Raw genomic sequence first — 23,408 nt, forward strand, 5'->3', positions numbered from 1 at the left:
CGATGATTATTGTCATTTGCAGCAACATAGACAGAACTGGAGATCCCTATCAACTGAAATGAGGCAAGCACAGAAAAGTGTCACATGATATCCCTCATATGTGCAGTCTAAAAAAATAGGAGATCTCATAGAAGTTAAAAATATAAGGGTGGTTACCAGAGTCTGAAGAGGCAACTGGGGAGAGAGGGATGGGTACAAGGATACAGCAAGAAAAGAGCAAGAAGTTCTGGAGCTCTCCCACACAGTAGGGTGACTACAGATGATGTTAATGTACTATATGTTTCTCTATTTTAGAAAATCTAGATGATAGGATTTTGGATGCTTTAACTATCAAGAAATGTTATATGCTTGAAAGCATAAATATATTTAGCTTGACTGGATATTATACAAGGTATACATGTAACAAAATATCACATAATATTCCATAAATTATAGAATTTTTATGTATCTGTTTAAATCTTTTTTAAATAAAAAAAAAATCAGAATCCTTTAGGGGAGTTGGGGATAGAGATTCTATCTATGTCACCCAGAAACATGCTCTCCAGTTCAGGACAATAAATACTCAACCAAGATCACACTACATGGGTCCCACACTTGAGTAGCAGGGGCCCAAGAACTTGATTCATCTTCTGTTGCTTTCTCAGGCCCATTTAGGGAACTGGATTGGAGGCAGAACAGCCAGGACTCAAACCATTGTTTGTAAGAGAGGCCAGCAGCACAACTGATGGTTTAACCTGCTGTACCACATGCCTGCCCCAAAGATCCTTCCTTCTGCAGGAACATGCATCTCTTACAGTTTGAGCAGAGCATCTGATCTCCCACTCACAGGGTGGTGAGGATGTTTCCCAGACCATCAGCACAGCTCATCTCCCTGGGCACTGTGACTGGCTCCCAAGTGAGAACATAACCTCCAACCTTCCTCCAAGACTTTCTCTGCCAGAATCAATGTCAAAGACTGCTGCAGTTGCTGAACTGAGAGAATGTGAGATCAGGGCTGCAGAAGCATCTGAACAGACAGCTGGGGTGGGAGAGAGAAAGCATACTCTGATTTTAGTGTTTGAGATTCATGATCCAGCTGTGCCTAAAGATCCCCCAATTGCATGAGCCAGTAAATGCATCCTCTCCCCTGCCATGTTAATTTGAGGAGGTTTCTGTTGTTTGCAACAGAAAGAGTTAAGATGCAATATATCCTCATAATCCAGAAAAGACTATGCTTCTATGTCCTGGGGTACTTCGATGGAATACTGTGAGAGGCAGCAACAAAATATATTCAATTCAAATTCCTGCTTCAAAGTTTTGTCATAACATGGCCCCTTTTCCAACCAGTCTTCTTTTATTATTCTCCAGCACTCCCCCGACAAATGCAGTCATTTAGGATGGCCTGGCTGTTAGGCCTTCGGACAGCTTTACTTCTGTGCTGTGATCAAATCCCTACTTCCTTAATTACCAAGAAAAACTACCTGTTCTTTATAATACTGAAGACAATTTTAATGAATGGGCCAAGGATTTCATGTTTATTTTTCTGAACAGCACAAACTAGAGCTCAGATATTTTCCATCTGTTTGAATTTTGGGCATATCATTTAACTGCTCTAACCCTCAGTTTGATATTTTTCATCTGTAAAATTAAGACATTAATGATAAGTACCTTTTAGATACTGTTAATATAACCTAAAATACATAAAAACATAAAAATACATAAAATAAAACCGGCATGTGGCCCAGCTCATATTCAGCATTTAACTTACGTTATTATTACACACTTAACATTAATTATAAGCTAAAGAATATCTATTAGGATTGACTATGATACTTTTACTCCATTGTCAAAACCTTTTATTCTTTTTTCAAACTTTTTTTTAAAGATTTATTTATTTATTTGAAAGGCAGAGTTACAGAGAGAGGAAGAGACAGAAAGCCCTTCCATCTGCTGTTCACTTCCCAAATGGCCAAAACAGCTAGAACTGGGCCAATCTGAAGCCAGGAGCCAGAAGCTTCTTCCGGGTCTCCCATACAGGTGCAGGGGCCCAAACACTTGGGCCATCTTCTGCTGCTTTCCCAGGCCATAGCAGAGAGCTGGATCAGAAATGGAGCAGCTGGGACTTCAACTGGCACTCATATGGGATGACAGCAATTCAGGCGGAAGCTTAGCCCACTACACCACAGCACCAGCACCAAACCTTTACTATAAATGAATAGATTTTAAATAAGATATTCCCCTCTAACCTCCTGAGTAAGCAGTAAGTCAGTATATGATAGTTAAGAATCTGTAAAGACTATTATTGAGGGGTTGGTGTTGTGGCGCAGTGAGTTAAGGTGCCACCTGCAGCGACAGCATCTCATCCGAGATGGGTCAAGTCCTGAATGTTGTGCTTCTGATTAAGCTCCTTGCTAAAGCTCTTGTGAAAGCAGCAGAAGATGGTCCAAGGAGTTGGGCTCTTTCTGCTCATGTGGGAGACTTGGATGGACTTCCAGGTTCCTGGTTTCATTTTGGCCTAGCCCCTGATATTGTGGCCATTTGGGGAGTAAACCACTAGATGAAGCTCTCTCCCCCTCTCTCTGTAACTCTGTCTTCTACATAAATAAATCTTTAAAAAAAGACTATTATTGGGGCCATAGCTATGGTATAGCAGGTAAAACTGCCGTCTACAGTGCCAGCATCCCATATAAGTGCCAGTTCTAGTCCTGGCAGCTCCACTTCTGATCCAGCTCTCTGCTATGGCCTGGGAAAGCAGTGGAAGATGGCCCAAGTCCTTGAGTCCCTGTAACCGCATGGGAGACCCGGAGGAAGATCCTGGGTCCTGGCTTCGGATCAATGCAGTTCCAGCTATTGAGGCCAAATGAGGAGTGAACCTCTCTATATATAACTCTTTCAAATAAATAAATAAATATTTTTAAAAGACTATTATTGAACAAATATGATACAATGGATGACCAGAAATGACTAGAAAGCTCAGGTTTTTTACTAAATGGCAAAAACAAATGAGTGATTTGAAAGTAAATTACAGATTTTTCGTGTTTTAGAGACAAGCTTCTTTCAATTCTATTTTAGCTTCTGAATGAAATTATTTTTCGCTTTCACAAATGTATTGACAGATGGCAATCTGTGCTCAGAATATGTTAGGGAAGTTCTAACTGGGAGCACCCACATGGCAATGAACTCTCACACTCTCTAACATAACTATCCTTAAGCCAGCAATCAGAACTGCTCTAAGCCAAAATTTCTGGCATCTTAAAAAACAAAGTAGAAAAATCTACTCTGATGTCAAATGCTCAGAGAATTTTAATTCATTTGATAGGTTCAACATCAGCACACATAAATGACCCTTTTTTGCATGTATTAAAATAACATCTTCATAAAAACTAATTATCACAATTTTCCTCTATATTTTTAGCCATTTAAAACTATTTATTATTTCCTCAGTGCCATTGTACAGGGAAGACTTTTATGGGAAGAGCAGTGATAAGCAGTGACACCCAGGGAGGGAGGGTAATGTGGTCACTGCTGATGAAGTGAATGTTCTGCATGTCTCCTAATACGCCACAACATGAGTAACAGATCAAACAGAAAAGACAGGGAGTGACAAGTACCCTGAAAGTTACAGATGATGGATAATCTAATTAAAATGAACAAATGGCAGTCTTACAAACAGACATCTGGTGGTAGATTTTTTTTTTTCTTCCTGTCAAAAAGTGATTCGTTCTCCACTTGGCAGGATATAAACCCATTTGAGGTCTGGAGTCAAATTTTCAGCCAACTTAAATGCCATTGTTTCATTACTGGAGGTGCTGGAATTGTGCATGAAGGGAGGGACAGACAAAGAACATGAAGAAGCCCATTAAAACACACATAAAGGAGCTAGACATCCTGTGGCTGTATCTTTGTAAATCTATTCAAAGACAAGCTAGTCTGAAGTGACACACAGGTGCACTAGTATGAACTAGCATGTAACTGGCACTATCACACAAGTAGATTTGGCTATAAGCTTAACGGATGATTGGAAAGGAAATACTTATATTTGATTTTTTCAACTAATCTGCAGATAATAAAATATGGTTTAGGGGTGGGCATTTGATCTAGTGGTTAAGACAATAATTAGAATGTCTGCATCTCACATCTGAGTAACCGGGTTCAATCTCTGGCTCAGGTCTTGAATCTATCTTCCTGCTAATATGGAACCTGGGAGGCAGCAGATGATGGTTCAGGTAGTTGAGTCCCTGCCATGCACATGGGAGACCTGGATTTTCCCAGCTTTCAATTTGGCCCTGGCCTAATCTTGGCCATTGTGGGAATTTGGGGGATGAATCAGCAGATAGAAGTTCTCTGACTCTGTTTCCCAATAAAGTTTTTCAAATATATACTATTCACATAATTTAAAAAACAAACTATTTCATTATAGCTTAGTTCTAAAAAATATTGCTTTCCTCCCTAGCAACAGAAGATACCATATACTCATAAATTCCATTTTCACAAAACTGTCTTAGCAATAGTCCTAAGATAAACTGAGCTCAGATTCCAAAAAAAGTTATGATTCTTGTATAAGACTAATTGAAATAATGTATATAAGTAATCTGATAAAATTTTTGGTAGTTACTGTGATTATATAGTATAAAATATAATCTTTTGAAAAATTCATGAGACATGTTTACTTCTAATTCATACTCCCTATATTCCATTCACTGGTTCATTTCCCAGATGGCCCCAACAGCCAGGGCTCGGCCAGGCTGCAACCAGAAGCTTCATCCACATCTTCCAGGTAGGTACAGTGGCCCAAACAACTGGGCCATCTGCTGCTGCTTTTCCCAGGCCATTAGCAGGGAGCTGGTCCAAAAGTGGAGCAGCTGGATACAAACCAGTGCCCACAATGCCTGCCCAATAAACTGGCTTTAATCTGGGCATCTAGAAGTCATTTCCCATTCTAGGACTTTATTAAATTTAGGTCAAGAGTTAACTCTTCAGAAAAACCTGATGATAAAGTTTAGGACAAGGTTACATGTAAGTGCTAATCATCTAAGTTTTTAGAAAATCAAGACTCTGGCACAATGTAACTTTTAAATAGTTGGAGCTATTTGTATTGGTAAAAGGAGAAAAATAATTTCCTCACCTAGGAGAATTTTATAAATATTTGGGGAAATGAAAGAACAAAAACTTCAATTTACTTCTTCACTGCAGGTTGCAACTCCCTATCCAATACAAAAAATCTGAAATGTTTCAAAACCCAAAAATGTTTGAACACTAAAATTATGCCACAAGTGGAATATTCCCCACCAGGAAATTTTATTTTCATTCCCAAATTATTTTTTAAACTGCATGAATTATCCTCAGGCTAATTTATCTATATAAGGTATATATAAGACATAAATGAATTTTGTGTTTAGATTTGGGTCCCATCCCTAAGAGATCTTGTTATGTACATTCAAATATTCTAAAATCTGAAAATGTTCCAAATTTGAAACATTCTGGTACCAAGCACTTTGGGTAAGTGATACTCAACCTAACTAATCAGAAGGCAAAGTCTAATTTCCATAGTAAAATGATTATAATCTACTTTTCTAAATTTTTCATAAAAAACAAAAATAGTTTAATCAATTTTAAAACTACATGTGTCCTTATAAATGTGCCTTCTTTTAAAAAAGATTAATTTATCTGAAATTAGGAGTTAAAGAGAGGAGAGAAGAGATACAGAAATCTTTCATCTGCTGGTTCACTCCCCAGAGGGCCACAATGGCTGGGGTTGAGCCAACCCAAAGCCAGGAGCCTGGAGCTTCTTCCAGGTCTCCTACATGGGTACAGGGGCCTGAGAACTTGAGCCATGTTCTGCGGCTTTCCCAGGCACATTAGCAGGGAGTTGGATCAGAGGCAGAGCAGCTGGGACTCAAACCAGCACACACATGGGATGCTGGCACTGCAGATGGCAGCTTATTAACCTGCTGCTCCATAGCACTAGCCCCAAATGTACCTTCTTAAAGCTTAACCTTAATTGTACACAATGAAAGCAAAAACAAGGGCTGATACTAAAGTTTTAAAAATTATGACTTAAAACTCTTATGATACTGACTAGGTAGAACAGGGAACTTAAATATATGTCAAGAAATTAATAGAAAAAATGTAAAAATTATCTGTGTAAGGAATTAAAAAATCAATACCACTGTCATTTCATTTAAGAAAATTATATTAACCATTTATGGGGATGTGCAAAGGAAGAAAGAATTAGTAATTCAAACCAAATTCTGGATGTGTGTGTGTATATATATATTATATTTTAATATTTATTTATTTGAAAGAGTTACAGAGAGGCAGAGGCAGAGAGAGAGAGGTCTTCCATCCACTGGTTCATTCCCCAGATAGTCGCAATGGTTAGAGCTACGCTAATATGAAGCCAGGAGCTTCTTCGGGGTCTTCTGCACAGGTACAGGGGCCCAAGCACTTGGGCCATCTTCTACTGCTTTCCCAGGCCATAACAGAGAGCTGGATCAGAAGAGGAGCAGCTGGGTCGTGAACTGGCACCCACATGGCATGTGGGCACTGCAGGCTGCGGCTTTGCCCACTGTGCCATGGCACCAGCCCCTGGATGTATATGTATTTTTTAAAAATGCTGAATAACAGGCTGGCATTGTGGTGCAGCCAGGTTAAGCCACTGTGTGATGCAGGCACATATGTGTGTCAGTTTGAGTCCAGCTGCTCCACTTCCAATTTAGTTCCCGGCTAATGTCCCTGGGAGAGCAGTGGAAGATGGCCCAAGTGTATATGCCTCTGCCACTGAAGTGGAAGACCCAGATGGAGTTCCAAACTCTTGGCTTCAGTCTGGCCCAACCCTGGCTGTTACAATCATTTGAGAGTGAATTAGTGGATGGAAGATCTGTCACTCCACCTTTCAAATAAATAAATAAATTTTAAAATGCCAAATAACTTTAAAACAAAAATAAGAGGGGCCAGTGCTGTGGTGTCATGGGTTAAGACACCACCTGTGATGTAGGCATCCCATGAGTGCTGGTTTTAGTCCTGGCTGTTTACTTGCAATCCAGTTTCCTAATGCGCTTAGAAAAGCAGCAGAAGATGGCCAAAGTATTTGAGCCCCTGCCACCCACATTCTGCTGCAGCATTACAATCACAGAGGCTTTTCTTAAGGTCTCAGATTTCCAACACATCCTGCATTCACTAACCCAGGATCCTTCTCTCTGTGCTGGGATGGCCTCTCCTAGACTGTCATTCTGACTCTATCAGACATCCTGAGAACATTACAGAGACCACCACCACATTCATCCTGCTCACCACTGTGCCCCTAAAATAAAAAGTAACAGCACTGAATGTATCGCTTACTGTGAAAACTAAATTAATGTGCATAAATGTCTTACAATGGCACCTGGCACAAAGTACGGAATAATGGGCAGGTGCTATTTATCATAATAGCACCTGTCACAGAGGAGGCATTAAATCACTGTTGCATTAATGAATGAATGGATTTTGCCAGCTGATCTTATTCTTCTGAAATCGAGGGCCTCTTTACTCACTTGTACTTCAGTACTGAGATACAGCTATTACATTCTGCCAAATCTTTACCAAAATCCTATTCCTTCAGTTTCTCCTTACTGAGGTTTATAAACTTCATTTACATCTTACTTTAAGTTCCATTTTTGCTGCCTACTATTTCTTTTTTTCTTTTTTTAGATTTAAAGTCAGAGTTACACAGAGAGAGAAGGAGAGGCAGAGAGAAAGAGAGAGGTCTCCCAATCAATGGTTCACTCTCCAGTTGGCTGCAACAGCCAGAGCTGTGCTGATCCGAAGCCAGGAGCCAGGAGCTTCTTTCAGGTCTCCCACGTGGGTGCAGGGGCCCAAGGACTTGGGCCATCTTCTACTGCTTTCCCAGGCCAGAGCAGAGAGCTGGATCGGACTGGCACCCATATGGGATGCTGGCGCTTCAGGCTAGTGCGTTAACGCGTTGCGCCACAGCGCCAGCCCCAACTATTTCTTCAAAATTAAAAAGTAGGGTTAACCTAATTCCTTCTATCACATGAGCAGCCAATTTTTTTAAAAAAGATATTGTTTATTTATTTGAAAGGCAGAGTTAGAGAGAGGAGAGACAGAGAGATCTCCCATCTGCTGGTTTACTTCCCAAACGGCTGCGATGGCCAGAGACTTATTGTAGGTCTCCCATATTGGGGGCAGGCAATTTATTAAATTTTATTTAAAAGATATTAGACTTTGCTTCAATTTTCCTACCTATATCGTGCGGTGGGAGGCAAAGTGTAATACTACCTAATCAAGAGGAACATCACAAGGAGTAAAGTGCTAACAGAAGCAAAGAATGAGAGACACCCTGGGGTTACGAGGCTGGGTCTGCATGTGAAAGTGAGGTAAGCTGCCTGGGCTCAGAGCTGGTGCAGAGAGGCCTCTGGATTCCCCAACCTCACCCACACCAAAGTACATATGTTGCCCTAGGGTGGAAGTTTCAAAAACGAGTGAGAATCAAGTAGCATTCAGTCTCAATCCCCCATCCCTTGGCCTCTTTCTTTGAACAGCAGGATGAATGTGAGGGAACAGCTTTGTGTCCAGTAGGACCAGGTAGGTACATGATTCTTGACACTGCCTCTGGCCCCTGATGATTCAGCTATAAGCAACATAAAAGCTGATCCTATTCAAAATGTGATATTTATTAGGTTATATAAAAACCAACTCATCTCATGGATGGAGGCCCTAGTGTTACCCTAAAGAAGCAACAAGGGAAACATCATACACAGATGCCCCCCTGAGGGGCTGGTGCTGTGGCATAGCAGGTAAAGCTACTGCTTGCAGTGCCGGCATCCCATATGGGTGCCGGTTCGAGTCCCGGCTGCTCCATTTCCCATCCAGCTTTCTGCTGTGGCCTGAGAAGGCAGTAGACAATGGCCCAAGTCCTTGGGCCCCTGCACCCACGTGGGAGACCTGAAAGAAGCTCCTGGCTCCTAGCTTCAGATCAGCGCAGCTCTGGCCATTGCAGTCATTTGGGGAGCGAACCAGTGGATGGAAGACCTTTCTCTCTCTCTCTGCCTCTCCTTCTCTCTGTGTAACTCTTTCAAATAAATAAATCTTAAAAAAAAAAAAAAAGAAAGAAAAGAGGGAGTGTTGCAGGAGCTCTGTGTGGGTATTTGTGCATGTGTACAACTTCTCTGAACAGTGTCATTATAGATTAAACCTGGATGACCGTAGGAAAAAAAAAAACAAAAACAAAAACAAAACAAGCAAGCAAAAAAAGATGCCCTCCTAGGTCCCTAATTATGGCAGGGCTAGTAAGATAAACACAGTCCCTGCCTTTAAGAAGGTCACAGTCCAGTGAGGACAAATATGAAAACAGCAATTACAAAACAGTATGAGAAGTTCCAGAAAGAAGCTAGAGGAGAGACTACTGGGAAAAAGTGCTTCAGAATAGCAAACATCCGAGTTAGGTCCTAAAGAGGCCAGCCTTTCCTAAATGAGAGAAGAGGGAAAGGGGTGTTTCAGGCCGGTGAGGAGGACTAAGCAATCGGAGTGGGGGATGTGCAGGCAGAACAAGAGCACAGACGGTGAGGAATGGAAAATGAAGCCCAGAGACCAGAACAGGCTAGATTGTGAACAGTTGTTTATGTCATAAAAAGGGCTTCAAACTTTCCACCTATCAAGCAGTCAACAGGATCTTTACACAGCAAAGTCACTGGAGGGTCAATTGTACATGAAAAGGGAAATAATACCAGAAGCCATTGTCGTGGCCCAGGTGAGAGATGACAAACCAATGTGTGAGGTAAGGCAGAGGCTGAGAGAAGATGAAAGAGGCCATGTGTTATGGAGACAGCCAATAACAGCAAAGACAAAGACAATAACTGAGCTACAGGTTCGTTCATTCAATGAACAGTATCCAAAAAAGTACAGAGTAGCTGCTACACTAGGCCGTAACAGTGAATGCGGGAGAAAAGGTCTCTGCCTTCAGAGATTATGGCCTACTGGAAAATGTCAATGAATGAGAAAAGAGAACAACAAAACAGACTGTGATGACTGCAAGAAAGGAATAACAGTGTTTGATTTTTTCAAAAGGGCTGTGTGTACTACTAAATAGATAAAGGTGTCTGGAGGGTAGTTTGAGGATATCTTCTAGCAGAGGCACAAAGAATGTGAACACAAAATCATAACTTAAAGGGTGAATGAAGACAATGTATAAGAAGAGTTTAAGATGGAAATAAGAAACCAAGCTCACATGTGCAGTCACATTTGAGAAGCGATCAAAGATCATTATAATCGGATCATCAGAAATGAGAATCCACACCTGCAGAGCCTGCTTTGGATATCTTATCTAAGATCAAAATGTTTGGATAGTTTACTTTAGTTCAGAGGTGGTTCATGTGTATGATATAGAAAAAAGGAAGGGAAAATTTTCATTACTTCGAGTACATAATCTCTTAGAAAACAGAAATCATGACAACAAAATCTATTTTACATGCCTTATAACATTCTTGCTACAATAAAATGAACATATAGTTTCATGCTGCTCAATTATTATTTTTAATAGAAAGCTTTTATTTAATAAATATAAATATCATAGGTACCACTTTTGGATTATAGCGGTTCTTCCCCCCATACCTGTCCTCCCACCGCCAAACCATCCCACCTCCTACTCCCTCTCCCATCCCATTCTTCATTAAGATTCATTTTTAATTATCTTTATTCAATTATTTTCAGTATTTTACTCATAATACTCTCATGTTAGTAATTTATTCTTTACAGAAATTTTCTACCACTAGATTGTAAAATAAACTTTTTCATCTATGGTGACATCAATGTAAATGTAGTAATGTCAGTGTGGAATAGCACAGCTAGCTCACCAATTTAAAATGTTCAATCTGTGTTTTTCTAAGCATCATGAAATTTCATTACTATGTCTAAAGCTATAAAATGCTTCCCTATACAATCTATCTCAAATTTAAAATATAAATTAGAACAGTCTACAATAATTTCAAAGCAAATATTACTGGACATGTACTTAAAATGTTTGTATACATTCTGCCTACACAGTAGACTGATACAAAAACAAGGAAAAGCTTGTTCACAATGATTTATTAGTCCTCTGAATTGTCCCTTCTTCAGGTAATTTTATGACTAGAGGGAACTACATATCTCTAGCTGCCTGCTCCCCCATTTTTAAAGATGAAGAAATAGAAGTCTAGCAAAGGCTGAACACAACTGGAAAACGGGTGATGGAGTATGATTAACCAACAATAAAGGGACTTGAACAAAGGATCTATGTTAATGTTAATAAAACATAGATAAAAATAAAACATTTTAAATTCTAAAGTAAATGAGAAAAATGAGTTACTTGCTTTAAAAATGTGTCCCTCTAATCCATCAAGGTTTTGCCTACTCTGTAGCTGCATTTCTACTGTAAAACGATGTATTTGTTGGAGAATTGAGGGTAGGGAGGGAGACAAACACACTCTCAACATGGAGGCAATGATAAAAAAGCATTTTAGAAATATACTGGAATAAAATGAACTGATTTTCTAGCCTTAAAATTATTTCCTCTCAGTCTCTGACATTTCTATGATATTCTATCTTTTCTCATTTCACATATCCCTTTTATTTCACACATAAGCACATGGCCTGATTCCTCCTCCGGTCCCATTTGTGTACATATGTGGGACACACATACACCACACACATGCTCGTTCTCTCAGGAACCTTCTTTTCCTACCCAGCACCAAACTCTACTCTCTGTGGCTCATACACTCTTCCTTCCAAACCTGCTTTGAAGCCTACATAGATCAAAACATCGAACTCCAATTTTTCCTTCAGTAAATCTCTTTGCTTTTATTCCAACAGTCTGTGACTTCTGTGTGTGAGTGGGAACAGGAAGCAGCACCAGGCTGGAGCACCTCTGCTAGGCAGAAGGTAAGAAGTGGATGGAAAAGCTGGGTTCAGCAGTGCTCAGAACCTCTGTCTATGTGAACCGCTAATCTCTTTAAGTCTCGCTTTACTAGTTTGTAAAGACTTAGAAAATAGTTATGAGGATTAAATAGTGTAGGTAAGAGAGGCAACTTTAGCAGCTGGGATTTTAAGAATGTAATATAAGAAACCAACAAGGGGTTAAAGTATTAGCAACTGAAAAACAGTTTTGTTTAACAGTAACGAACTCAAGACACTGATTATCAAAAATTTACCTAGACAACAATGGACTAAAAGGATATTACCATCAATACAATTTGCCAGTCAGGGTCTGGACTGTGCTAGAGTCACTGGCAGTGCAGCATGGGTGGCTCTTCTTTCATACAACCTGATGCACTAAGTGGATCTCTTAGATAGTCTCTCCAGCTGTACTTACATACAAGGATATCACTGCTATGAGACAGGGTAATGTGCGCTTTCAAGGATATCAAATTGCTTTAGAGACATGGCATCAGTAGGTGGATCCAAATCTTCTCTTCATTCAGAGAACACTTTAAAGGATCTCATTAAGAAAAAAATCATCACATAATGAAAACAAATTTTTTCAAAATACATAGATAATGAACTACAAGCAGTATGTTTATAAACTAGCCAGGTTCAATTAATGTAATTTACTACTTTATAAAACAACTATACCATCTGAAAATAGACTCTGCATTTCATGTTTTAATAAACTGCACCAACGCCTGGCCAGTGTCTGCGGACATTGCCACAGAGCAAATTTATGAGGTTTTATTTAAATAGATCTTGATAATTCTTAAACCCTTTTTAAAATTTATTTTTATTTGTAAAGCAGAGACAGAGACAGATAGACAGACAGCAGAGAGATATCATCTGCTCATTCACTCCCTAAATACCTGTAACAGCCAGGGCTGGGTCAGGCCAAAAGCCAGGAGCCAGGAACTCAAGTATCCCACATGAACCATATGAATGGTAGGAACCCAACTGATGCAGTGTATAATCAGCAGGAAGTTGGAATCAGATGCTGAGCTAGGACTTGAACACATTCACTCTGATAGGGGATGAGGTGTCCTAAGTAGTGGGTTAACCATTATGCCAAATGCCTGCCTCTTAAATCTCCTTTTGAGAATGTGTTCGCATACCTGACAATGTAAAATTGTAACCAAGAGCAAAAACAAAAATAAATTAGAAAAACACACACATCATCGGGATAGAAGAATAAAAATACTTACTAATACTGTTCTGTAAGCTCAGAAATGATTTCTCAGAAAATCTGTATTACGACTCTAGGAGCTCATGTATTGTATTAACCCCATAAGATTGTAGCTACACCTTCAAAGTAATACTCTAGAGAAGGCAATCTCAATATTTTTTTAAAGATTTTATTTATTTGAGAGGTAAAATTACAGACAGAAAGAGGGGCAGAGAGAAAGATTTTCCTTTTGGTTCACTCCCCCAGATGGCCACAATGGCTGGAGGTGGGTTGATCTGAAGCAAAGAGCCAGAAGCTCCGTGTGGGTCTCCCACACCAGTGCAAGGGCCCAAGCACTTGGGCCATCTTCCATTGCTTTCCCAGGCCATATGCAGAGAGCTGGATCAGAAGAGGAGCAGCCTAGACTCGAATTGGCGCCCATACGGGAGGTTGGCGCCACAGGCGGAGGCTTAGCATAGTACACCACAGCATTAGCCCATGGCAATCTCAATCTTAACAAGTGGGGAAGGTCACCATGATCTTAAATATTAATCTTTTCTACTATTTGATAAACTTCAAATAAACTTCAGATAAACTGAGGATATGCTATCAGATGCTCACTTTGAAGCTTTGAATCAGGTCTTACTTCGTCTGGCTCTAAGAGGAACAGCTTAGTTCATCACATTTATATATACACACATGAGGGTACTTCAAAAAGCTTGTGGAAAATGAGATTTAGAAATAAGTTGACTTTAATGGAAAAAAACTGAAATCCATGCATATGGGAAGTCATCCAAATGTTCATGGAAAATACACAGTAAGAACAAAACATATCTATCTACCTATACACACACACACACACACACACACACAGACATATACAATTATTCCATGAACAACATAATAGTTTGCCCTTTTCCACACTGTTGGTGACTTTCCTCTTGAGTCCAATTTTATAAATTAAAAAAAAAAAGGGCATAGTTTTTCATTGGCCTATCATAAAAAGATGGACTACAAGGAATACCCTGGCCAGAGTAAAAGAAAAATGTTCACATCTCTGATTCATACACAAACAACGTGTTTACGTAAAGATGACTTGTTAAGAGTGATCTGCTCGCCGGCGCCGCGGCTCACTAGGCTAATCCTCCGCCTAACGGCACCGGCACACCGGGTTCTAGTCCCGGTCGGGGCGCCAGATTCTGTCCCGGTTGCCCCTCTTCCAGGCCAGCTCTCTGCTGTGGCCAGGGAGTGCAGTGGAGGATGGCCCAGGTGCTTGGGCCCTGCACCCCATGGGAGACCAGGAAAAGCACCTGGCTCCTGGCTCCTGCCATCGGATCAGCGCGGTGCGCCGGCCGCGGCGGCCATTGGAGGGTGAACCAACGGCGAAGGAAGACCTTTCTCTCTGTCTCTCTCTCTCTCACTGTCCACTCTGCCTGTCCAAAAAAAAAAAAAAAAAGAGTGATCTGCTCAAGATATTTGTCACCTACTTTTTAAACAAGTCTTATTTGGCAACCAGGTTAATTTTTGCCCCTTGCTGATACTTGCAATACATATCTCTCCCCCAAACTGTGGGTCATGGTAAGTTTTAGCACAGTGCTTCAAATAAAACTCTGGACTTTAGTCATAAAAAGCAATGATACTCATTATCTAACATGCATTGAGCTCTATGCCAGATCCTGAGCTATTTTACATAGGATCTTACTGAAATGCCACAAATGTCTGTGTAAGGTAAAACATGTGACTCACCTTTCACGTAAATTAGAATCATTCTCTTGGGGCCGGCGCTATGGTTCAGCGGGTTAACACCCTGGCCTGAAGCACCCGCATTCAATATGGGCGCCAGTTTGAGACCTGGCTGTTCCACTTCCAATTCAGCTCTCTGCTATGGCCTGGGAAAGCAGCAGAAGATGGCCCAAGTCCTTGGGCCCCTGCACCCACGTGGGAGACCCAGAAGAAGCTCCTGGCTCCCGGCTTCGGATGGAAGCAGCCCCGGCCATTGCAGCCAGTTGGGGAGTGAACCATTGGATGGAAGACCTCTATCTCTCTCTGCCTCTCCTGTGTAACTCTGACTTTCAAATAAATAAATAAAACTTTTTTTTTAAAAAAAGAATCATTCTCTTTGGATTTTTTTTTTTTTTTTTTTTTTTTGACAGGCAGAGTGGACAGTGAGAGAGAGAGAGAGAGAGAGAGAAAGGTCTTCCTTTGCCGTTGGTTCACCCTCCAATGGCCGCCGCTGCAGCCGGCGCACCGCGCTGATCCGATGGCAGGAGCCAGGATCCAGGTGCTTTTTCCTGGTCTCCCATGGGGTGCAGGGCCCAAGCACCTGGGCCATCCTCCACTGCACTCCCTGGCCATAGCAGAGAGCTGGCCTGGAAGAGGGGCAACCGGGACAGAATCCGGCGCCCCGACCGGGACTAGAACCCGGTGTGCCGGCGCCGCAAGGTGGAGGATTAGCCTATTGAGCCACGGCGCCGGCCTTCTCTTTGGATTTAACACGTAACATTTTAAAGTCACAGATGTTACTAAATAATAAGTAAAATAACTAAAATGTGATTCTGAATTATTTGAATCTTAATTTCACTTTTCCTCCATTAATTTTTAATTTAGTTATTTTTTAAAAAGATCCCATTGTCTTCCTTTTATATTTCTTATTTATTTATTGACAGTCAGAGTTACACAGAGAGAGAAGGAGAGGGAGAGAGAGAGAGAGGTCTTCCAACCGCTGGTTCACTCCCCAACTGGCCATAATGGCTGGAGCTGAACCGATACCAAACCAGGAGCCTAGAGCTTTCTCTGGGTCTCCCACATGAGTACAGGGACCGAAGGACTTGGACCATCTTCTGCTTCCCCAGGCCATAGCAGAGAGCTACATCGAAAGCAGAGAAGCTGGGACTGGAACCAGTGTCCATTTGGGAATGCCAGCACCGCAGGGGGTGGCTTTACCTGCTACGCCACAGTGCCAGCTCCTAAATCTTTAATTTTAAAAGCTCTTAAACGGGCCGGCGCCGCGGCTCACTAGGCTAATCCTCCGCCTAGTGGCGCCGGCACACCGGGTTCTAGTCCCGGTCGGGGCGCCAGATTCTGTCCCGGTTGCCCCTCTTCCAGGCCAGCTCTCTGCTGTGGCCAGGGAGTGCAGTGGAGGATGGCCCAGGTGCTTGGGCCCTGCACCCCATGGGAGACCAGGGAAAGCACCTGGCTCCTGGCTCCTGCCACCGGATCAGCGCGGTGCACCGGCCGCAGCGCGCTGGCCGCGGCGGCCATTGGAGGGTGAACCAACGGCAAAAAAAGAAAGACCTTTCTCTCTGTCTCTCTCTCTCACTGTCCACTCTGCCTGTCAAAAAAATAAAAATAAATAAAATAAAAAATAAAAATAAAAAGTATTTAAAAGCTCTTAAACAAATCATCAGATATGGGAGTTGCCTACCATATCCCTTCCTGGAAGAGGTACAAACACATTTCAAAATAGACAAATGAAATAGACAAAACAGACAAATGGAGCTGCATACATTGAAATAGACAAATGAAAAGAGTGGCAGAAAGTGGGCAAAAGCAAGTACCACGGGACACCCATGAATCCAACTCATAGGGAAAGAAACTGTGTGAAAATCTGTTTCATAAAATGGATTCACACTACTGATATCTTAACACAATAGATTTAATTGTGCATAAGTTGCTTCTCCTAAGTGATTTTCAGCATCAGGCCATCATGACAATAATAAAATTTTAAAGTAACAGAATAGGCAGTGTTGACAATTCAAGTTTTTCTTTCACAGTGCCAATAAATATCAAAGCAGCATACTTACCTCCTTTGCACTCTTAATTTTGGTCAGAAATGTATGCAGCTCCATCGTCTCTGCAAACAGTGCACGACACACTGCCTGATAATGATTTGGTGCTTCTGATTCAGTTGGGAGATGAGCAGCACACAACTACACAAGAGGAAAATAAAGTAACAGAGTTAGGTTACCACTGGAGTGTTTTGGTATGTTAAAAACAGACATGCTTGGGGCCAGCACTGTGGCACAGTGCTGTAGTGCTGGCATCCCATATGGGTGCCGGTTCGAGTCCCAGCTTCTCCACTTCTGATCCAGCTCTCTGCTGTGGCCTGGGAAAGCAGTAGAAGATAGCCCAAGTGCTTGGGCCCCTGCACCCATGTGGGAGACCCAATAGAAGCTCTAGGCTCCTGGCTTCGGACTGGTGCAGCTCTGGCCATTGCGGCCATCTTGGCAGTAAGCCAGCAGATGGAAGACTCTCTGTCTCTACCTCTCTGTAACTCTGCCTTTCAAATAAATAAATTTTAAAACAATAACAAAGGCAAACACATAGTGGGTAAAATCAATGCCTGCAAAGCCAGCAACCCATATAGGTGCCCATTACTGTCTCAGTTATTTCACCTTTTTTTTTTTTTTTAAAGATTTAGTTTTTATTTAGTTGAAAGGCAGAGTTTCAGAGACAGGAAGAGATGCAGAGAAATTTTACAACCACTGGTTTTACCCCCTAATGGCTGCAACTGCTGGGGCTGGGTCAACCAAAACCAAGAGCCTGGAGCTTATTCTGAGTATCCCATTTGTGTACAGGGGCCCAAGCATTTGGGCCATTTTCTGATGCTTTCCCAGGTGCATTAGCAGGGAGCTGGATTGGAAGTGGAGCAGCTGGGACTTGAATTGGTTTCTATAATGGGATGCTGGTGTCATAGGCAGAATTTTTTTTTTTTAAGATTTATTTATTTATCTGAAAGGCAGATTTACAGAGATGCAGAGGCAGAGAGAGAGAGACAGACAAAAAGACTTCCATCTGCTGGTTCACTCCCCAGATGGGTGCAACAGCCAAAGCTGCGCTGATCCGAAGCCAGGAGCTTCTTCTGAGTCTCCCAGATGTGTGCAGGGGCCCAGGGACTTGGGCCATCTTCTACTGCTTTCCCAAGCCATAGCAGAGAGCTGGGTCAGAAGTGTAGCAGCCGGGACTCAAACCGGTGCCCTTATGGAATGTCGGCACTGTAGGTGGCGGCTTTACCCTCTGTGCCACAGCCCTGGCCCCTCAGGCCGAGATTTAATCTGCTATGCCACAATACCAACTCCCTAGCTGCGCCACTTCTGATCTAGCTCCCTGATAATGGCCTAGGAAAAGCAAAGGAAGATGACTCAGGTTTTTGGGCCCCTGCCACCCACATGGGCCACACAGATGAAGTTCCTATCTGGCCTGGCCCAGTGTTGGCCGTTGTAGCCATCTAGGGACTGAACCAGAAAATGGAAGATTTCTGTCTGTCTCTCTCCCTAACTCTTTCAAAATAAATAAATCTTAAAAAAAAAAAAAAAACAAAAAAAAAAAACCAGACACATCCAGTATAATCTGTACTTTCTCTTCAGACAGCAAGACACTTCCCATCATCCAGGGCTTAGTGCAGTACAAGGAAAACCTATTCAATTACATGGGGAAAGCAGTCCACTAATAGTAGAAACCCAAGAGCACAAATAAGCTTACTGCAGCCAGTTAGCATCTACTTAAAAATGACAGAACACCACGTAAAAGTTTTGGTTGGGAGCAGAAAGAGAACTACCAGTCACTGAATGCTGATAAAACGCTCATGCATTTTAACAGCCACCATTAACTGTGTCTGCACCATTTAAGTCCATCCACAGTGTAAAACATTTATTCTTTACTGCAACCCTAGTTACAACCATTTTTTAGCAAAGGAAACATTTTAGAGGAGTGAGGAGACTTGTCCACAGCAAAAGGGGAATTCAAATACAGTTCTATAAGGCTCAGGACTAAGAACTGATTTATCAGGAAGCACGAAAAGCAAAAATCTCAAGAACCCATTTGCTATATTTTTTTCTCAATTATTTTTGTATCCAGAAATATTTTCCAATATTGAGTAATCATTTCCAAGACAATAAAAGAACTGTAACTGCTAAGACTTTTACCTTGGTTTCAGTTTACCTCTAAAACAGAGTTCTGGGCTAATAATTTCTCATATAGCCTATCTCTACTTTTTTTTTTTTTTTTTAAGATTTATTTATTTTATCTGAAAGGCAGAGTTAGAAAAGGAGAGACGCAGACAGAGAGATCTTCCATCTGCTGATTCACTCCCTAAATGGCTGTAACGGCCAGACTGAAGCCAGGAGTCAAGAGTTTCTCCCTAGGTCACCCACATGGATGCAGGGGCAAAAACACTTGAGCCAAATTTTGCTGCTTTCCCAGGCGCGTTAGTAGGGAGTTGGGTGGAAGTGGAGCAGCCAGGAAATGAATGGGCCAGAGGCAGATGGCGGCTTAACACACTACACCACAGTGTTGGCCCCTCCACTTATTCTAAGAATAAATGCTTCAGTTAAACTGAAAGGCTACAGCTGCTTTATTCTAGGTCAGCCCTTTCCTTTCTGTTAAAAAATTTTAACTGTGTACCTAGCATTTCCACTGAGATGTCACAAAGATCTCTTAACCTTAACACTCCCGAAATTCAACTCTAAATTTCCTTCTTTTCATCTTTTCCATCTCAGTGAATAGCAATTTATATGAATCATCTTTGATTCTCCTTTATTCCCACACTTTTTACATCCAACCCATCAATAAGTCCTATTGTTTCTACCTCCAAAACACACCCTCTTGATTTCCTGCTCTTCTCCATTACCATCATAGTCCAAGTCATCATCTTCTTTCATTAGAGGACTCAGATTCTCTCACCTATAAGGTTCTTCACCTGACAGCCAAAATCTCTTATAAAAATAATGTGAATCAGGGCCGGCGCCGCGGCTCACTAGGCTAATCCTCCGCCTAGCGGCGCCGGCACACCGGGTTCTAGTCCCGGTCGGGGCGCCGGATTCTGTCCCGGTTGCCCCTCTTCCAGGCCAGCTCTCTGCTGTGGCCAGGGAGTGCAGTGGAGGATGGCCCAGGTGCTTGGGCCCTGCACCCCATGGGAGACCAGGAAAAGCACCTGGCTCCTGACTCCTGCCATCGGATCAGCACGGTGCACCTGCTGCAGCATGCCGGCCGCGGCGGCCATTGGAGGGTGAACCAACGGCAAAAGGAAGACCTTTCTCTCTGTCTCTCTCTCTCACTGTCCACTCTGCCTGTCAAAAAAAAAAAAAAAAAAAAAAAAAAAAAAAGAAAGAAAGAAAAATGTGAATCACGTTAATCTCCTGTTTAAAATCACTGAATTATCCATTTAAACAATAATCACCAAGAAACAAGTATGTACCAGGCACTTGAAAGAAACAAGACACAAAAGAAATCAAAGTCCCTGTTCTCTCAAAGCTAACATTCTAATGGGTCTCAGACCCTTAAAAACACACATCAACACACACACATCCCATGTTGGGAATAACAGCTGCTAATAAGAAAAATAAAGTAGGTGAGAAGCAGAAATGGAGTTGAGGTAGAGAAAGGGAAATAATCTGGGAAGAGCAGTGAGCTATTTAGAGACCTCAGGAAAGTGTCCCAGGCAGGGGGTCAGTAGCTCCCACTGGACTTAAATCTGAAACTCTTCTTTGTCCTACAAACTCTTTCATCATCTATCCCATGCCTCTCTCTCCAAAACTATTCATGGCTCTTCCCTCCCCTTTACTTTATAATCCTAGACTTATTTCTTTAAAATACATCAATTTCTTTGCTGATTTTTCATCCCAAAAATGTTCATTTAAATATCACCTACTCAGAGAACCTTCCTTGTTTGTCCTTTCTAAATGTATTCTCTACACATAACTTGTTATCTTAAAATTATTAGTTTGTTTCCTTCACAGAAATTACTAGAATTTATAATCACCTCACAAATTGATTTTTGGATATGATATGAAGTAGGCATCATTCTATTTTTTCCACAATTTGGCACTACTTAAAAAGGGGCTTTTCCCTTTGCTCTGCCTCCTGCTGTGACACATATCAAGACTCCACTCACACATGAATATATTTCTGTACTTTCCATTGTCACTTGTCTAACATTGTCCACTGACTTAATTATCATGACTTTGTAACAAGTCTTGATACCGAGGAAAGCCCCCCTAGCCAGCCCTCCTTAACTGAGAGTGTTTTACTGACTCTTGCATTTTGCATTTCCATTTTAGTAGCACTCACAATTTCTAGGGAAAAAAAATCTGTAGAGATTTTTATTGAGAGCCTAAGAATCCTTTGGAGAGAAATCATTTGCCTGCCTCATTTAGTTCCTTAGAAATTATTTCAATATTTTACAGTTTTCTGTGTAGATATTCTACATTAGTTTGGTTAAATTTACGGATAGGTATTTTATTTTTGTGGGTACTGATATACACACTTAGGTATTATACAAAATTTTATGTCATTTCCTGTTTGATTTTCAGTAATTAATTATTTACTTATTTGAGAGAGGAAGAGAAAGCGTACTCCCATCTGCTGGTTTACTCCCCAAATGCTCACGATGGCAGGGCTATAAGTTGGGAGCCAAGAATCCAATCCAGGTCCTTCAAGGGAGTGGCAGGGATCTAGCTACTTGTGTCATCACCTGCTGCCTCCCAGCTTGTGCAGTAGCAGGAAGCTGAGATCCAGAGTGGAGCTGGAACGAAACTCAGCACGCAAGCAAGATGTTGGCTTCACAGGCAGCAACTTAACCACAGGCAAAACACCTTACCCAGTTTTCTGATTTTTATATATTGACCTTCCTAAATACACAAATTCTCAAAGGTAATCTAAGGATTCTTTTGTATTTTCTGCATAGTCAAACAGAGATGGTGATAGCAGGCACCCATGGTTCACTCATAATCTCCGAAGAAATGCTTTCAACATTTCACTATCATTGATTTTCAGTATTTCTTTTTTTTTAAAGATTATTTATTTGAAAGTCAGAGTTACACAGAAAGAGGTGAGGCAGAGAGAGAGGCGGGGGGGGGGGGGTGTGTGTCTTCCATCCGATGGTTCACTCCCCAATTGGCTGCAACAGCCAGAGCTGCACCGATCTGAAGCCAGGAGCCTCCTCTGGGTCTCCCACATGGGTGCAGGGGGGCCCAAGCACTTGGGCTATCCTCTGCTGCTTTCCCAGGGCATAGCTGAGAGTTGGATTGGAAGTGGAACAGCCGGGTCTTGAACTGGTACCCATATGGGATGCCAGCGCTTCAGGTCAGGGTGTTAACCCTCTGCGCCACAGCGCCAGACCCGATTTTCAGTTTTCTTTTTTCCAAATACATGCATTAACATCAACAAATTTCCCTTTGGTCCTAACTTTCCACATCAATCCCTAAATGAGTCCAAATACAAGTAACAGAAAATTTCTGGGACATGTTTTTTCTTAATATTGTAAAAAACATTTCTGATGAAGCATACTTGATTGAAAAGTGGGAAGTGAAGACAAAAAAGAAGAAAACAATCTCTAATATTGTGCATTCTTCATCTGCAGCAAGGTTGCCTTCACTCCATTAACTGCAAAACTTGCCTGTGGGCTTCTCTTTCCGGCCTGCTGCTGCCACTGGGCTCCTGAGCCAGGGGAGCACAGAAAGCCAATTAGCCTGCATCAGCTGTGTCCTGCATTCATGAGGTAACCTCCAGGCAGGGGGTTGGGAGTCAGGCAGAGGTTTGTTTCCAGGGTGTGGGTATTTCACTGCTCTCGTGCTTCCATTTTGCTTCTGTGTAGTAATCTTAATTGTTAAAATTATCTGAAGACTTGCCTTATGACCTGGAATATGGCCAAGTTTTTAAAAAAATATTTATTTGCATGAAAGGCTGGTGGCAGGCATGGGCTGAGACACACACACACCCTTACATTTGCTGGTTCAATCTCCAAATCCCTAAATGCCCACAATAGCCAGAGCTGGGCAAAGCCAAAGCCAGGAGCCTGGAACTACATCCTGGTCTCCCACATAAGTGGCAGGGACCAAGGACTACAGGCAGTTTCTGCTACCTCTCAGGATCCACATTAGCAGGAAGCTGGATCAGAAGTGGAAGCAGGATTGAATCCTAGGTCCTTGGATAAGGAATGCAGGTAGCCTACTTAACCTGCTATGATACAGAACCTTCCCCAAATATTTAATTGTTCCACGTATATCTGAAAAGAATGTATTTACCCACACAGAGTACACATGTACTACAATGTTAAACTTTGTTATTCTCATTGTTGAAATATTCTGCACTTGAACTGATATCAAGATATGCAAATCCTCCAACTATGATTATGGATTTGTTTATTTCTGCTAGTCTTACCAATTTTCATTTTATTTCAATATTATTCAACGTTGTAGTTATAGGCTATGTTATTAGGTACATACAAATTCAGAACTGCCATTTCATTTTAATGAATTATTATTAGCATCCTTTCTTGTCTCTAGTAGTGTTTTGTCATTAAGTATATTTT

General features: G+C 41.6%; 1 protein-coding gene across 7 annotated transcripts in view; it reads right to left on the minus strand.

Annotated features, from left to right (window-relative positions):
• Positions 1 to 23,408, minus strand: part of SPIRE1 (spire type actin nucleation factor 1) — a 200,979-nt gene that overhangs the window by 79,834 nt on the left and 97,737 nt on the right. For all 7 annotated transcript variants that reach the window (XR_007921864.2, XR_011379447.1, XM_017343990.3 and 4 more), the window contains one exon: positions 16,903 to 17,028. Coding sequence is in view for 5 of the 7 variants with exons in the window: in XM_017343990.3 (XP_017199479.1) it covers positions 16,903 to 17,028 (126 nt within the window). In the remaining 2 variants the exon portion in view is untranslated. The remainder of the gene's footprint in view (positions 1 to 16,902; positions 17,029 to 23,408) is intronic.

Source organism: Oryctolagus cuniculus, chromosome 10 (assembly GCF_964237555.1).
Source record: "Oryctolagus cuniculus chromosome 10, mOryCun1.1, whole genome shotgun sequence".
NCBI classification, from domain to species: domain Eukaryota; kingdom Metazoa; phylum Chordata; class Mammalia; order Lagomorpha; family Leporidae; genus Oryctolagus; species Oryctolagus cuniculus.